General features: G+C 39.2%; 2 protein-coding genes across 2 annotated transcripts in view; both read right to left on the reverse strand.

Moving 5' to 3' along the window:
* hif1aa (hypoxia inducible factor 1 subunit alpha a) overlaps nt 1-6,274 on the reverse strand; it is a 25,702-nt gene extending 19,428 nt beyond the window's left edge. Inside the window, exon 1 of the mRNA XM_089004028.1 lies at nt 6,141-6,274. Coding sequence (XP_088860154.1) covers nt 6,141-6,163 — 23 coding nt within the window. The 5' untranslated portion in view covers nt 6,164-6,274. The remainder of the gene's footprint in view (nt 1-6,140) is intronic.
* Nucleotides 4,967-18,510, reverse strand: part of prkcha (protein kinase C, eta, a) — a 27,481-nt gene continuing 13,937 nt past the window's right edge. The window contains exons 6-14 of the mRNA XM_089004030.1: nt 17,602-17,731; nt 17,365-17,501; nt 17,146-17,274; nt 16,871-17,044; nt 13,320-13,474; nt 11,924-12,062; nt 10,128-10,316; nt 6,474-6,620; nt 4,967-6,404 (exon numbers count right to left, since the gene is read on the reverse strand). Coding sequence (XP_088860156.1) covers nt 6,255-6,404; nt 6,474-6,620; nt 10,128-10,316; nt 11,924-12,062; nt 13,320-13,474; nt 16,871-17,044; nt 17,146-17,274; nt 17,365-17,501; nt 17,602-17,731 — 1,350 coding nt within the window. The 3' untranslated portion in view covers nt 4,967-6,254. The remainder of the gene's footprint in view (nt 6,405-6,473; nt 6,621-10,127; nt 10,317-11,923; nt 12,063-13,319; nt 13,475-16,870; nt 17,045-17,145; nt 17,275-17,364; nt 17,502-17,601; nt 17,732-18,510) is intronic.

Consider the following 18,510-nt stretch of genomic DNA (forward strand, 5'->3'; position numbering starts at 1 on the left):
CTCGAGAATATAAACTTGGCATACGAACTAGTTTTCGACGGACGAACCAAACCACACAGCGCCACGGTGGCTGGCGGACTAGTTTTCGTCACCCTCTTTCTTTGAGTGCAGACGTGGTTTGTTATCGAGGATACTTTTAATCATAATAATAATAATACATTTCATTTATAAGCGGCTTTCAAATTATAGGACCGAAAAAGAACCCACCACAGGCTAGTGTTAAGCCGAAGAGGACACAAAAGAAAATCACGGTCGAGCAGAAGAAGGAGATCATCGGAAAAACACGAAAGAGGTGTGCGTTTGTGTGACTTAGTACCAGTACGCTTTGATTATATTTCACCAAGTCGACCATTGCTATGTGTTTAGTTCCTTAATGACAATACAATAGAACATTTATTCTACATAAAATAAGGTATATTTTGTGTCGTTTTAAGGCTTATTTAGTAGGAAATTATGTTTTATGGTGACCTGGGAACGGATTATTCTCATTTTAATGGTTTCTTATGGGAAATAAATGTTCGGCAGATGAACTTTTCGCCTTACACAGTTTCTCGGAACCAATTAAGTTTGTGAGATGACGTATCACTGTATCTCAAGAAACCACCATGTAGTTGTAAGGTCCATAATCACAGCATGAGATGATTTATCCCGGAATCACTTTTACAATTTTTTAAAATTTCCAAAACGCATATAAAACCGGCCTCTCTTTGTATTAATCATTGCCCAAGAAGTAGCTTTCACTTTCTAAAACGGTTCGCGACCCCTTGTTTTAAACCCAACGTGAATTTTTCCCTGGATGTTTTTCACATGTTTCTTTTTAATGCTTTGTTGTGCATCAGGAAAAGGAAGACGGGCGCCCTTGCCTCCCCTTTAACCTTGCATCCCCTTTCTGAGGGTGGGAAAACGGAGCAGCAGATGCTCCTTGTATAGTAGTCCGTGTCCAAGGGCTTAGTTTTACATGTTTGAACACACCAAAAACTACTCACTGGCTTTGGTACGTGTCAATGATTACAATACAAATGGTTTACTCATTAAAAAAGTCATTGACCTGACGAGGATAACACTGAATATGTTATGCAATTGTTAGGATTTTACACTCGAGCCCCAATTTTGATTTTGAGTTATTAATGAGTGCATTTAAATACAAAAATGGACTGGTGTTACACATCCTCAGAGGCTGAGACCTTAGCTGAGTAGTCAGAGAACATAATGTTTATTATTATTATTATTATTATTATTATTATTATTATTATTATTATTATTATTATTAATAATAATAATAATAAGAAGAAGAAGAAGAAGACTTAGAATAATAATAATAATAATAATAATAATAATAAGAAGAAGAAGAAGAAGAAGAAGAAGAAGAAGAAGAAGAATAAGAAGAAGATGAAGAAGAAGAATAAAAAGAAGAAGAAGAGTAAGAATAAGAGTAAGAGTAAGCATAATAATAAATAATAATAATAATAATAAGAAGAAGAAGAAGAAGAAGAAGAAGAAGAAGAAGAAGAAGAAGAATCAGCATAAGCATAAGATGAAGAAGATGATGAAGAAAAAGAAAAAGAAAAAGAACATGATGAAGAAGAAGAATAAAAAGAAGAATGAAAAGAAGAATAAAAAGAAGAATAAGAGTTACCATAAGCATAATAATAATAATAATAATAATAATAATAATAATAATAATAATAATAATAATAATAATAAGAAGAAGAAGAAGACGATGATGAAGAATAAGAATAAGAATAAGAATAAGAATAAAAAGAAGAAGAATAATAATAATAATAAGAAGAAGATTAATAATAAGAATAATAAGATGAATAAGAAGAAGAATAAGAATAAGAAGAAGAAGAAGAAGAAGAAGAAGAAGAAGAAGAAGAAATTTCATTCATAAGCGCCTTTCAAGACTTTCAAGGTCACTTTACAGACACAGGATATTTTTTTTTTCTGTGGGCGAGCAGCGGCAGCCACACGCGCCAGCGTTCACTCAACCTGGAATAACTCAAATAGATAGAAAGCTAGCTAGCTAGCTAGCGAGCTATTCTCCTGGCCTCAACCTCTCTCATATACCACTTTGGGCAGGTTTCAAAGGTCGTGAGTCTTTGCTTGGCGCTCTCAAGTGCTATATCTGAGGACCGCTTGTATTCCGACAGAAGTCTTTTTTTTTCCCAGGCTCTCCTTGTGGGGGCAATACATATGGGACTGTCCTAATTCAATCAAACGGCACACAGAAACACCCTGGCAGCCATCAGTTAGTCTCACTAATGAAATTTGAGACAAGGCTCTTAAATCTTTACTCCGATTTCGACATGACCTGAGGAAAACTGCCAAACTGGGTCGCCTTAACGGCTAAACAAACCGTCAGGCCATTTCATCTTGGCTCTCATTCATTCAACTCAGAGGCGGGCTGTGAATGTCAACCCTAGGCCTTCGGTAGTGCTATGTCTGAATCAATTCACAGCTGCGAGTGTGGTGTGATTTACTACACGTTCAGTAGAGGATGCCGTTAGCCAGGAAATCACTTGTGACTTGAAGAAACTTAAGACTGTTATGATTAAATTTTTACTTTGAGCGTGTGGATACATAATAACCTCAATAATTGCAATATTATTTGCTATTTTTGCTAGCTTTGGAGCTGTCTAACCTTTCTTAATGATATCCATCTATTCTTGAAAAGTCTGTCTTGAAAATGTCCTTATGCAGTGTGCTAGCTCTGGCCAGTATGCTCTTATCACTAGCGACTTGTGATACTATGATAGTGACTAGCCAATCATAATTTGCAAAAACTGTAGCGCAGGCCTTGGGTTGCCAACTCAAACTCTGATTGGTTCAAGCAACTGTTTCATCGCCATTGATATTTATGCTCCAGAACCCGCAGAACTGATTGGTTAAATCAGCAGTTCCATTGACGCTCGTTTGATTTATTTCAATTTTTTACTATGAATGTGTGGATTCATGATATCCTCATAAAATTGCATTATTTGCTATTTTTGCTAGCCTCGGAACTGTCTTCATAATGATGTCCGTCTATTCTTGAAAAGTCCATCTTGAAAATTTGCTTATGCAGCTCGCTACAGATACAGTGTGCTAGCTCTGACCAGTATGCTCTTATCACTAGCGGCTACTTATACTATGATTGGCTATAGTGACTAGCCAATCATAATTTGCAAAACGTTTCCAGCGCCTTCCAGCAGGCCTAGGGTTGCTAACTCGAACTCTGATTGGTTAAATCAACAGTTCCATCGACACATATTTTATGCTCCAAGCCCTGCAGAACTGATTGTGAAGGCATCCAGGTAGATTTCTTACCCTGGTAACAAATGATGGCTGAAATGTGATTGGTTAAATGCTTAAATACGATAACAAACATCTGGAAGCAACACAACAGGGGAAAAGCAATGAAAGGAAGCTGAAAGACAATTTGGAATTATTTCATAAAAATTCATGGCCAAAATAAAATTCACATTAGTCTGTGATTCAGATATTTTGAGGCCAGCAGAGAAGGCCTTGTATGTCCTGACAACCCACCACCGATTCAACTACCATGTATCCACCATCATAGGCCAAACACAATGTCTTGAAACAGTGGACTGTCGGTGCCTTTGGACTAAGACATTACTTCGGATAAGATAGATTTTTAACGGCTAGTGGCAGAAAACCAAAATTGTAGCTTGAAAGTTACATAATTTAACATAGGTAGATCTCGCTGAGCTGCGTAGTTAATAACAATACATTTTATTTATAAGCGCCTTTGAAAACTCTCAAGGTCACTTTACAGTCACAGGATATTTATTTTTTGCTAGCTAGCTAATATATAGCTATCAGAATCAGAAAGCCTTTCATAATAATAAATAGCAAATAGTTATCTACCATCTAGCCAGATAGACAGCTATATAGTTAATATATATATAGCTAATAGATATACAGTGAGACCTCAACTTATAAACACCTTATCTTACAAACTTTTCATCTTACAAACGTCAAATTTATGAAAATTAAACCTTATAATAAGCCCTATTTTCATAATACACACCCACCACGGCTGGCGGAGTGATCTTCGGCGGAAGCACGCGACCGAACAGCACCAGAGGTTAAGTTACCAACAGTCCTTATGAAAGGTGACTCTCCTTCCATAAGCCATCAACGACCATCAAAAAGGTAAATAAAACTTTATTTTACAGCACAGTTTATTTCTTTAATTACAGTCCTCATGTAATGTGCCTCTCCTTCCAAACAGCAATTCCCTTTGACCTTCGACCTCCAACGCCATTCCATCAAACCATAAATGACCATCACAAATGTAAATAAAGTGACTTTATGATACAATGCAGTGTATTTCCTTCATTACAATACAATAGAACATTTATTATACATAGAATAAGTTATGTTATGTGTAGTTTTAAGGCTTATTTAGTTGAAAAGTATATTTATGGAAACCCGGGAACGGATTATTCCCATTTTAATGATTTTCCTATGGGATTTTTTTTTGAGATACACACTTTTCGCCTTACTCTGTCTGGGAACCATTTAAGTTCGTAAGTTGAGGTCTCACTGTAGCTATATAGCTATCAGTTAAGGTCAACAAGTGTCAATAAATACCGTAGATTCTGAGATAGTTTAACCTCGTTTTGTACTTATGGGTATTTCTTTATTATTATATTATAGGTGGTGCAAAATATGATCACTTGTGAACAGTTTAACTCCACTCTGAATAAACAGGTCAGGCTGTTCGTCGTCAGACAATTGCCACATACTAAGGGGTTGAAGATAAACAAATGCAGGCTTCCTCTTTCAAGCTAACAGGAAGTACAGTTGTGCTTTTAAGGGTAGTGCATTCCACATTTGAGGTCAGTTTCAGCATTGTTTAAGATTCTGCCCTTGAACGAGAAAGACTCTTTCTTTCGATGTTTAAAAGGTTGCTTTGTGTATCGATAGACAAGAGCCTATGCGAAAGCATCAGTCACCCCTGTTATTTCTTCCAATTTGGATCCTGTTTATTCTTCACAAAGTCCCAGTCGAGTCCTCAGATGTTTAGTCTATTGCTTGAGTCTGGGACTGTTCAAAGAACTTCAAATTTACATGTTTGTAAAAGAGCCGAACGATAATGGACTCCCAGATACTGAATAGTTGACAAATACCACTTTTTTTAGGAATGAGACAGACGGATAGGTGTCGCAAATAACGGTAAAGCGACAAGAGGAATGAATACGAAATAATTCAGTAGTTATTGATGAGTTACAAAAATATATTACGAGTGTTCATCCTACAACAGAATTCTTAGCTCGTTACCACATAGGCTTCAAGGACAACCGACACCATTTTTTTTGTTTCCTAACTGACATCAGAAAAACGTTTTATAGCATCTAAAATACCCAAAACACGCAGACTGATATTTTTAGTCAAATGAAAAACACCAATAAAAAAAACTCAAAGTGTCCCAAAACTACTTCAAAATGACCTCGGAAATGGCGAGTTTCAGAAGGTCCCGCCCCCTTGTTCGTGATGTCACGCCAAGTTGTCTTGCCTTGCTCGAGATCAAAACAATGGCTTCAGATTTGGAGAAGATGCTTTCTTGTTACTTATCCAGTTATGAAGAGGAAAGCATAAATGTTTGCAATCGATTAAAGAAGTCCTTCCGTGTCATTTTGAGGCGTCTGGAGTGCAATGTAGCACCCAGAAAATGGCGCCCAAGCTCTATTGGAAGTGGGCTGATTTGTCTGCTGGGAACTTGTGTCAACTAGTATCAAATAGTAGTCTTGGTGCAACACACAACGATTTACCATTGCGTTATTTATGTGGATTCCTTCTAATTTCACCATCAACACGGACGTCACGTGGGGATCGTCAACTCGAAAACAAGACGTTATGAATATTCAGCGTGAGTCTTAAAATGTAAAATATAGCTATATGCGGTGGAATCTTTGTAAAATACGCTCAGTAGAAGTCATTTGAAGTGATTTTACAAATTATGGACACAACTTGTCCGGAAGCGTCGGTTGTCTTTTAAGTCTTTGATACAATATTTTACTTTTAGTTACCGAATAGGAGTGACTGCGTGTTTTATTATGATTATTAAATATACAAATCCATCACGCCATATTGTAGTCAGTCCAAGCAAAATGTCATTTGAGAAGAAGACTTACTCCATTCCATTATACGCTCTCATGCCTGTGCGGAATGTAACAGAGTCATACCAAATGTCCGAGAACTGTCTTGGAAGTAGACCTGAGAAGAGCAGAGGCTGATTAGCAAACTTTTTAGTTGTCCAGCATATCGGGTGAAGTGAATGAAAAGTCTTCAAATTCATCCTGATTGGTGGAGGACAAAGAGGAGTCATCGATGGGAGTGAGGGTGGGCTCTTCCCTCGTAAAATCCGGATCAAAGTTGTTGACGTCTTCTGGTGTTTTCTGAGAGAGATAAAAAGGAAATAACAAAGATTGCATTGTGTCTGCTTAGAGGAGGATGTGTGGGCTTACAATCTTGGGCTTGAAAGGTGGTTCGACGGCTCTGTGATTTAGCATCTCCCAGTCAATATTTCTGAAAAAGACATGGCTGGTCACAGCGATTTCGCCACCCTCCGATGGCACGCAGCCCAGGCGCTGGAGTGGGTTTTTAGTCAGAAACTGTGGATGAAAAGATGAAGTGTCAGACCACAAAATGATCCGGGATTAAAGGACAATGGCTGGAGGAGGAGGAGGAAAAAAATGGATTTGATTGCAGATATACCATTTTCAAGATGGACTTTTCAAGAATAGATGGACATCATTAAGAAAGGTTGGAGAGCACAGAAGCTATCAAAAATAGCTAATAATATTATAATTTTATGAGGTTATCATGAATCCATGCGTTCCTAGTAAAAAAAAAAAAAAAAAAGAGTTTCTTCAAGTTATTTCCAGTCCAACGACATCCTCTAGTGGACGTGTAATAATATCACACCACAGTTGCAGCTGATTGATTCAAGCATAGCACTACTGAAGGCCTAGGAGTGACACGCACGGCCCGCCACTGCTTTTTAGTAATGCCTGAAGTGAAACACATGCAAGTTGGGCGTAACATCCCAACTCACAAAAAAACATTATAATTTTTTTCTTGGCACAAAACACAATGCAGCGGTTGCGAAAAGTTCAGCTTGCTTCAACAGTCGTGCAATCGTTCCAGCTTCCTGGTGTTATACACAAAGAAACAATCAAAGCATAAATCACAGATCCGGCTCTGACAGCTGCTCCGGGGTGTGTCCAAAACATGAAAGACGACTGTTTTGTCTCACCTTCAGCAAGAAAGCGAACAAGCAAATGTATTTTGGGGACAATGTGTTCATCTTAAGCAATGACATTCCGACTCAGCCGACAAAACAAACAAATGAGCCTTTCACCCCTCCAGTCACAGCCATGAGATAAACACCAAGTCACTACTAGACAGATGAAGAAGACTTTCCAAATCAATTGGACTGGCGGTTTTCAATGGACTGCGTTTATGCCATCTCACAAATCCACGAAAAGCCTGCCTGCAACTAACGATCAACTATTTAACTCATTCGCTGCCATTCCCAAATTTGTTCGGGTTTTTGTTTATTTCTTGTTTGGGTTCCGATGAAGCACTGGTCAGACCTCTGGCAATGTTTTTTCACTTCCACGAGGGGGCAGCATTTGCCTTTTATTCATGTTAGCGCTTTGTTACAGCTTCAGCTGTTGTTAAAGCCCTATACTGTATAAAACAATATGTATGTATTGTATTGTATTTTGTACAGCCACCCCCATTTCAAGCTCAGATAACTCCAGACCCATATAACTTAGGATTTTTTTATTTTATTTTATTTTTTTTTTTGGGGGGGGGGGGTGGGGGTAAAAGAAGAAAGTCTAACGTTTGTTACGCTGCATTGAATGTTTTATGTAGTCCTAAAACTAAAGTGGCTGTGAGTTCTGGAATTTCAGAATCAGAATCATCTTTATTGCCAAGTATGTAGAAAACACAAGGAATTTGTTTCCGGTAGAACACGTTGCACTAGTATCATCACCGAAAAATTGCAGAGGCACTATGCAGTTCTATTTGGGTTACTTTTTCAAAAGTTAATGGCTTGCGGGAAGAAGCTGTTTAAATGTCTGCTGGATTTGGTGTGCATGGATCGGTAGCGCCTGCCTGAGGGGAGTAGCTGGAAAAGGTGGTGGGCAGGGTGCGGAGGGTCCAGTGGGACTTTACGCGCCCTTGTTTGAATTCTTGGAGTGTGCAAGTCCTCGAGATTGCGTAGGGCGGTGCCAATGATTTTTTCCGCCATCCTAACTGTCCTTTGAAGTCGGAAGTTTGAGTGAAAATGACAAAAACCCTGGCACTGGAGTGGACACATTTCTGCACATCATCTGGCAGTGAATGAGTTCATAATCAATTAATCTGTCAATGATTTTGTTGATTCGTCACTGAATCAGATTTTCAAAAAAATTCAATCGCCATAGCTTTCTTCAAAAATACAAGACACTTTCAAATAGCCCAGAAAATGAATATACTAATTAATTAGGATCTGGTGATTTGTTTGGGATGTACCATGTCAGAAAAAAGGCAAAAATATTGATCGCCCCCCCCCCCCCCCTATCTGTTCTCCGTTCCCTGTCAGGCCCTTGGATCCTCATCCTCCCTCCACCTCTGTATGCCCTCTGCCCGTCTCACCACGATGGGGTGCAGAGCTTTCAGCCGCTCTGCTCCCAAACTCTGGAACTCACTTCCACCCAACATCCGTAATATTGACTCCCTTCCTACTTTAAAATCTCACCTCAAAACCCACCTGTTTAAACTTGCTTTCATGGTCTGGTTTAATCTGCTATTTTATTATTTATTGTTTTATTCGTGGTCTTATTCTCCTTGGGTGTTCAGAAAGGCGCTTGTAAATTAAATGTATTATCAGAATCAGAATCAGAATCAGAATCATCTTTATTGCCAAGTATGTAGAACACACAAGGAATTTGTTTCCGGTAGAACACGCTGCACTAGTATCGTCGTCAAAAAAAAAAAACTGCTAAGTGGCACTATACAGTTCCATTTTGGCTACTGTTATTATTATTATTATTATTATTATTATTATTATTATTATTATTATTATTATTATTATTATTATTATTATCATCACCGTTTTCCAAATTAACTCATCCACTGCCAGACGTGTAAAAGTGTGTCCACTCCAGTGCCAGGGTTTTTGTCATTGTCACTCGAATTCTAAGACTCTAAGAATATTGAGTTTTACATAAACATTCAATGCAATGAAAGAATCCTTACTCTCTTCTTTGATCAGAAAAAAATAAGTTAATTCCTGAGTTATATGGGTCTGTAGTTATATGAGCTTGAAATGGGGGTGGCTGTACAAAAGGCAAAATCCGCTGACATTTAGAGGACTTTTTATGTAACATGTGACACACAAATGAGCTTAGCGCAATGCTTCGTCAAGCATGTTGACGTCACAACATGGGTTAGTGAAGCACCACAGCCAATAAAGGGGGGGTGTGGCCACGTTGTTGTATTTATAGCCAGTCAGCTGAGACAGGGCAGTGGACCATGCCTTAATATAGTTATGTAAGAAATGGTCCAAACAGCTGGCCGGCAAAGCGCTTGTGAGTCTGTCCGCCACTCTGCAGTAAGTTAGTGAAGCACCACAGCCAATAAAGGGGGGGTGTGGCCACGTTGTTGTATTTATAGCCAGTCAGCTGAGACAGGGCAGTGGACCATGCCTTAATATAGTTATGTAAGAAATGGTCCAAACAGCTGGCCGGCAAAGCGCTTGTGAGTCTGTCCGCCACTCTGCAGTAAGTGTCTCAGTCAGTCTCAAGCGTGACACATAAAGCAAACCAAGCAAAACATAGCACATATCAATTCTGTTTTTTTTTTCTGCAAGAGCAATTCAGGAATGTGGCAAATTGATCATTTTGTTAATGATCACGGCTTAATGTCTTTTCCTGCACGACGGGGGACACAAACCAGGTGAGAAATTGATTTTCCCGATCATTAGTTTAAGTGTGGAAAAACGTCAAGAGTCCAACAGATGCAATCAGAGCAGATTTAATGGCTGCCAAGGACAGAAAGTGACTAACATCCCGAATTAAGTCAATGTTTCTTTTTGAAGAATACAAACTGTAAACATGGAGACTTACGGCTTTGAGGATATTCACGGACTCGACACTGAGCCAAGGGGCATATGTAATCTCCTCATGGAGAATAGCCTCAAAGAGGTCGTCTTCCTTTTCAGCCTCGAAGGGCGCGTGACCTTGCAGCATCTCGTACAGTAGCACTCCGAGCGCCCACCAATCAACAGAGGCCCCGTATACCATTTCCTGAAGGATCTGCGAAACAATGCCAAATGTCGGCAGACAACATTCATGATCATAGCCAAGGGAGTCTTCCAGGAAGTGTGAACTATATGAGGTGCAGCAGAGGAATGTTTGGTCTGTTCTTGTGATGATGTAACGTTAAATGGAATCCCCATTGCGTTTCTGTGTGTGTGTCAAAATACCCACAAAATCGTTTACCTCTTTTTTTTAATTTAATAGTTAAACATACTGAAAATGCTAGCTTGCGTTGAGTCAAGGCATATATGCCTTCAAAACAACGTATTTGTACAGCTTCGCTCACGTGAACGCGGATAATTTTCTCATTGTAATCGACATTTGTGATTTAAATAAAAATAAAACTGAATGATAAAGTCTGAAAGAATACTCTTTACAATGTGATTTTCTCAGATTCAAGACCGATTACCGTACTTTGCGGTGTAGAAGGCACACCGGATGATGAAGCGGAACTACTCCTACTGTGGGTGAGCAGCGGCAACCACACGCTCCAGCGTTCACATAGGTAATACAGGTATTTACACATCATTGTTGGCCAATAAATTGGAATTAGAAAAAAATAATTACAGTAATTACTGAAAATAACAATAGCAATAACAATAACAACAACAACAGTAACAACAGTAATAACAACAGTAGTAACAACAGTAGTAGTAGTATTGTAGTAGTAATAGTTGTAATAGTAATAGTCATAAAAATAATAATGATCATCATCATAATCATAATAATAGTAAACATGGTAAAAATTTAAAAATTGTAATAATAATCTCATCTCATCTCATTTTCCGTACCGCTTATTCCTCATTAGGGTCGCGGGGGTTGCTGGAGCCTATCTCAGCTGTCTTCGGGCACGAGGCGGGGGACACCCTGAATTGGTTGCCAGCCAATCGCAGGGCACACAAAGACATACAACAGTCACTCTCACACTCACACCTATGGACAATTTGGAGTGGTCAATCTGCCTGCCATGCATGTTTTTGGAGTGTGGGAGGAAACCGGAGGACCCGGAGAAAACCCACGCGGGTCCGGGGAGAACATGCAAACTCCACACAGGGAGGCCGGACCGGGACGCGAACCGGCGACCTCTGCACTGTGATAATAATAATAATAATAATACATTTAATTTTAATAAAAGCTCCTTTCAAAACTCTCAAGTACACTTTACAGTCACAGGATTTTTTTCTTGTGTGGGTGAGCAAGTCAATCCATATTCATGAAGCCAAATCATTAGAATGTATTTTACATTACGTGCAAAATTGGAAAACATTCTCAGCTTAAGTCAAGTAAGAAGTCCAAAATGACGCCCGAGTAGGCAACCGTCTGCAAGGGCTCTCACTAGCCTTGCTTTTTTGGTGTTTTTGTTTTTTATTTTGTCACTTTGACTTGGTGTATGTCGTGTGGGACAGATACAGATTGTTTTATAGCATTTTTAGTAACCCAAATCTAACTGTATAGAGCCCTTTGCTCAACCCTTATAGTCGGTGCACCTTATATATGGAAAATGCTTGCCAATATATGCACTATATTTTCATATGAGCTCATATGGATTACAAAAAGGCATCAAGTATGTCTGCCTATCTGTCATTTAAAAAGTCTGAACTGACCTCTGGGGCAATATAATCAGGAGTACCGCAGAAGGTTCTCGCTCCGATGCCTTCAGTTATGCCTTCTTTACACATGCCGAAATCTGCCAGTTTACAGTGTCCGTCCTTGTCAAGGAGGACATTATCCAGCTTGAGATCCCTGTAAGGTAACACAAACAAAATGACAATTCAAAAACCACAGCGCTTGCGTTGTGACATGATCATCTTTCTCTTGGAGATCAATCAATGGGTGGCGAGCCAGTGGCTGGAAGCCAGCCAGTGATCAAAATCCAACAGACATCCAATTTGTCTAAATCTGCAGCGGGGTAGCAAGGAGGACATATTGTTCTGGGTGTCCAATTGTCATGTGAGAAAAGCATTTGTCATGTATATGGACGGCATACAGACGACTAACATCCTGTTGACCGATGCCCCATTATAGAATGATGGAATTAAGCTTCAAGCACTGTGCTGTAGATTATAGTAAAGCTTGATTAAAATACCATATTTTCCGGTATTTAAGGTGCATTGGAGTATACGGCGCACCCCCAATGATTGGTGTATTTTCAAACTTTTTTCTGTTGCAATAAACACTTGCCAGGAAGCAGCACACGATGCTAATTGCGCAAAAAGCAACCCAATTGATTATTGGAAAGTTACGTTGTTTTGAATACATAGAGAGAGGCCTTGACTCAATGCAAAGCTAGCATTTTCAGTATGTTTATATGGGTATTTTGTGGGCACTCCAAATTGTCCCGAAGATAACTGGGATAAGCTCCAGCATGCCTGCGACCCTTATGAGGATATACAATATAAGAAAATGGACAGACAACAGAGAAGAAAAGGCACAGTGTTGTGCAAAGTAAAGAAATAAAGAAAAAGCAAAAAAAAAAAAAAAAAGAAAGAGATACACACACACAGAGAGAGAGAGCTAGCTTGCTAAGATAGATAGCTTAGCTAGCTATTTTAGCAAGCTACCTAGCTAGCTACCTACCTACCTAGCTATCTACCTACCTACCCAGCTAGCTACCTACCTAGCTAGCTATCTACCTAGATAGTTAGCTATCTAGCTAGATGGCTAGCTATCTACCTTGATAGCAAGCTATCTACCTTGATAGCTAGCTATCTAGGTACAGGGTATCTAGCTATCTAGCTATCTACCTACTTATCTAGATAGCTAGCTAGATAGATAGCTAGATAGATAGATAGCTAGCTAGATAGCTAGATAGATAGAAAACCTGCATGTCGATTATTTGTCAGCTTTCCGGTAATATCCGTTTGCAGAAAAATTATGTATTCCCTGCTGCTGTGTATTTCCTCATTCCTTTTGGTTTCCATTATGTCATCTCTTAAATTTTATAGATGCATGTAGAATATTTATTTAGTGTGTATGCGTGCACTCATCAGTCATTCATACCGATAGATGATGCCTTGGCCATGCAGGAACATAAGAGCCGAGGTGATCTCGGCGGTGTAGAAACACGCCCGATTCTCATCAAATCTTCTAGACTTCTGAATGTGGAACATCAAATCGCCTCCATTGACAAACTCCATCACGAAAAACAGATGGTCCTGGGCATGAGATGAGGAAATAACATTTATTTGTGTACATACACTTATAAATGCAGACCCAGTGGTCCCATAGAAGAGCTCGTGTTATCAGTCACGACTTGTCACGAGACCAAGCTCACTTCAAGGACATAGCGGGCCGTTCATACACTTCACGCGGCTGTAATGGCTTGCCGGAGAACTAAATGTGATTTGAAGTTAGTGCGGTAGGGAAAATATTGATCAAATCCATCAATCTTTCTTTCTCATTACAGGCTTTGGTAGGTACGCATTGCAGAAATACACGGATGTGATTCACGGGACTGCCCGTAACGCTTCATCAACTGGTCGGAGATCCAGCAAACGGAGTGAGCGCACTGCTGAAAATCACAGTGGTCTGCACTTCTTCATTTCATAACTCAAAAAAGTGTGTTTAGTGCTGCAGTGTTGATGACATAGCCTATGATAGAATGTCTTTACAGCAAAATATTATTACAGCTAAAAGAAGTCATAAAAAGCCATCATAATCACGACTCCAATTTTACCCATTACGCACAAAATGTCTGTGTTTTTAAAAAGAAAATAATTAAAATCATTCAAAGCGTTTTTTTTTTGTAATGTAATTTGTATGGAACTAATTGGTACTTCAGTACAGTATCCTCTGAAGATGGAGGACACTGATTCGCTGTGGTGACCCCTTGAAAGGAAAAGCCCAAGGAAAAAGAAGTACAGTGTCATTTTCTGGAATTAAAATGTTTAAATTGCATAATGTAATGTAAGTTATATTTAATACCGTAATTCCCAGGTCATAAGGCACACCCAAAAGCCTTGATTTTCTTGAAAAGATGACCCTGCGCCTTATACGCAGGTGCGCCTTATATGTGAAGTCATGTTGCGCCACAACAGGTCTCGCAACTACTGTCAGCAGCCACCGACTGTAGAAGAAGTCGTGCGTAACCCCAGCCTCTACTGTAGTGCCTTATAATGTGGTGTGCCTTCCACTGTATTTGTAAAAGTTTTATCTATTTATATATTATAGTATTTGGAAAACTTTTTTTCATTCATTGAAGGTACGCCTTATACTCCACTGCACCTAATACACCGGAAAATACGGGGTACTTTTTAGTAATCAAATCTCTGTCTCCTTTTCAATTAAAACGTGGGCATTCTTCACGACTGTTATTTCAGGTCATGATTGTGATCCTTGGAGAGCAAAGTATTTTGGTGTGGAAAGTTTAATAACCATTAATGTGCATGTAGCCCATTTAGTGATACTCTGTGAAGAAATGTGGTACTTGTGTCATGAATAAAATACCAGCGCTAACTTGAATCATCAGGTGTCAAGTGATAAAATGACATTTGAATAATAATTTGATTCTTATTAGAGAGGCAACGGTATCTGTTTGAGATCAGACAGAATTAACTTTTTTTTCCTGATGAAATTAGAGAGTCTAAGGTTTCTTACGCTGCATTGAATGTTTGCGTAGTCCGAAAACTCAATATTCTGTGGGTCCTGGAATTTGAGTGAGTGAAAATGACAAAAAAAACTGGCACTGTAGCGGACATATTTTTGCACATTGTCTGGCAGTGAATGAGTTAAGAATGAGCGACGACCATTGGAAAACAAAAGTTCCAAAAATGGAGGACTCTCATCTTACTTCCGACCACAATTTCCTGTTGTGTTATTTCGAATTTCGCTTGAAAACACAGTGTACTTTACACTCTTGGTTTAAAACAATACATGATGTGGTGGAACAAAAAGCCACTTGATGGCACTTTGAATAGGTTCAAGGGACAGGCCTCGGTGATAATATTTGTCTTAACCCTGCTCTATTTTAAACCTGGGTGAAGTAGGACAGTTGAGGCTCAAACATTGAAAAGAAGATTAAGATTGTATAGTTTCCCCACTCTTACTTGTCCATGTTGAAAACGGCTGCCCTCTGCTGAACAACTAAAGTACTGCAATTTTGGAATGTAGAAAGAAAAACTGGTAACGTCGCTAATGTTGGAACACGCCAATGAAAGTCGAGTAACGCTACGTTTTAAGTTTAACGTTTTAGTAAACTAGTATTTAGTTTGAGTGAAATGGGAAAACACATTCTTGTTGAGTACTTTAGAATTTATTGTGTATTTTACAACAACAATGATATTGTCTGTCTATATACACACTCACATTAGTGGCGCTGCTCACCCGCAGTAATAAAAAAATTCTTATCCCGTGACTGTAATGTGTCCTTGAGAGTTTTGAAAGGCGATTAGAAATAAAATGTATGATTATTATTTAATTGTAATGTCCAGTAAAAGGTACACACGAGAGCAACAATATATTGCAAACTTACCAAATACAGTGATACATCGGCTTACCAACACTTTGGCTCACGAACTTTTCGCCTTACGAACATTAAATTCGCGATGATATAATCTTGGCATACAAACTAGTTTTCGGGAAACACACATTGCACCACAACTAATTTTCGGCGGGGAACACCAAACCACACGGTCGAACAGCGCCACTGTGGCAGGTGGACAAGTTTTCCGCACGCACTTTCTTTCAGTGGTTTGTTATCGAGTGGATGTATTTGCTTTTTTTGGAGCCGAAAAAGACCCCACCACAGGCTTGTGTTAAGCCGAAGAGGACACAAAAGAAAATTTACGGTCGAGCAGAAGAAGGAGGTCATCGAAAAACACAAACGATGGGTGCAATGTAAATTTCTCCACTGTGAGACTAATAAAGGCATATCCAATCCAATCCAATCCAATCCATTTGTGTGACTTAGCGGCCCAGTACAAATATGCTAAGTCGACCATTGCTACGTGTGGCTATGGGTGTTTCTGTGTTGTCTAAGCAGCGGTCTCAGGCAATAGAAGAGGTTGAAAAACTTCTGTTGATTTGGATGAACGAAAAGCAGCTAGCAGGGTACTGTGTGAGTAAGGATATTATCGTCGAGAAAGTACGGCAACTTCACTCGGATATCATGAAGAGGCAACTACATCAACGACCATCACAAAGGTAAATAAAATGACTTTATTATTCAGTAGTTTATTTATTTAATTACAATACAATAGCACATTTGTTATACATAAAATAAAGTATATTTTGTGTAGTTTTAAGGCTTATTTAGTAGCACCTTATGTTTTATAGGGACCTGGGAACGGATTATTCTAATTTTTAATGGTTTCCTATGGGAAATTAATGTTTGGAAGACAAACGTTTTGCCTTACACACTTTCTGGGAACCAATTAATTAAGTTCGTAAACTGAGGTATCACTGTATTTCTTTTTTACTTTTTTTCTTACTCTCATAACTGCTGTTGTGAAGTGTACATTTCTCCACTCCGAGACTAATAAAGGTAAATCCAATCCAATCCAACCATACGACGTTAAGTGTGTACAGTATGTATCTCTTGCGTCTCCACTGACCTGTGTTTGGAAGCAGCAGTAGAGTTGAGTGAGGTACGGGTGATCGCTGCCCAGTGTCAGCACCCTCTTTTCAATCATGGTACACTCCACGTCATCGTCCTGCAAGATGATGTCTTTTTTCAGGACCTTGACTGCAAAAACACGATCTCTGTTGTTGAGTCTGGCAAGCATGACCTGCAGAGACACCAAACGCAAGCATTTTATTTCTTTTTAACCCGAAATGCCATTATTGTATCGCACATTTCCGGTCACCGCCCGTTGAAAATCATTCGCACCTTGCCAAAGCTCCCCTTGCCCAGCACTTGAAGAAATGTAAAGTCTGAGATTCCAAATTGAGGCATCTCTGGCTGACTTTTCACACTCTTCTTCCTTTTAGAGGGCATCTTGGTTTTACCTGAACTGAACTGCAGAGGCAAAAAAGGAAGAAAAAAAATCAATTGGTGGAAGACGAACGATGATGAAACAGTATTTGTGTTAAAGGAAAATTCTCATACTCTTGTGGTGTTTCTTTCGGAGAGATCACTGGCATGCATACCCTTCTCTGCCAGCTTTTTAGCCAGCTCCACATTGTCGACGCCGCAGTTCCGTGCAACATTGCCTTCGCATCGAATGTGAACATTTGTACTACAGACTGGAATGAGAAATGACAGAACACAAAATGATACAATACACTTGTAGACAGGAGCAAAAGTGAGAGACTACTGGCTAAATCCTGATTTTGGGCATCTTACTCTGGCAGTGTAGACCCTGGCGGACAAGTCCCCACAGGAGCGATCCACAGTGGGAACAGAAGGTGGGTGACTTGTAGTTGTGAAGAATGAACTGGTGAGGAATATTGATGCTGAAGCCAGTGCTGACAAACTGTAAAAGTGACACAGTGTGACATTCAAGAGCTGCTTCCACCACGCCGCATTAAATATTGTGACAAAAAATGCGAAACTTGAATGGATGATGAGGGATAATGAATACGTCTGTGTACGCTCTCAGTCGTACAGGAATGGTCCATCGATGAAAAGGTTTCTCCAGCTGTCATCTGTACTTCTTTGAAGGTGTCGGACGTTTCGCTTCTTATCCAAGATGCTTCTTCAGCGAACTAAAGTCTTATTGGTAGTATAGGCCCTATATATATATATATATCCCTAATGTCCAGACATGGCGGTGCCGGACACTGCTATGATAGGTCCCTGCTCTCAGGTTGGGGGTTGTTTAGGCAACATAGGATTAGTCATGCTGATGAAGTGATACCAGGGCCAATTGGGCAATCAGGCCAATCATCAGTCAGGACAATAGAAGCTATCAGTGGAGCTGCAGTGATTAATCCTCTGCTCCCCCCAACATAATTAATCAACGTATGTATGTATGTATGTATGTATGTATGTATGTATGTATGTATGTATGTATGTATGTATGTATGTATGTATGTATGTATGTATGTATGTATGTATGTATGTATGTATGTATGTATGTATGTATGTATGTATGTATGTATGTATGTATGTATGTATGTATGTATGTATGTATGTATGTATGTATGTATGTATGTATGTATGTATGTATGTATGTATGTATGTATGTATGTATGTATGTATGTATGTATGTATGTATGTATGTATGTATGTATGTATGTATGTATGTATGTA

This window comes from Hippocampus bargibanti, linkage group LG09, assembly GCF_051943395.1.
Source record: "Hippocampus bargibanti isolate YZ-2025 linkage group LG09, ASM5194339v1, whole genome shotgun sequence".
NCBI lineage: Eukaryota > Metazoa > Chordata > Actinopteri > Syngnathiformes > Syngnathidae > Hippocampus > Hippocampus bargibanti.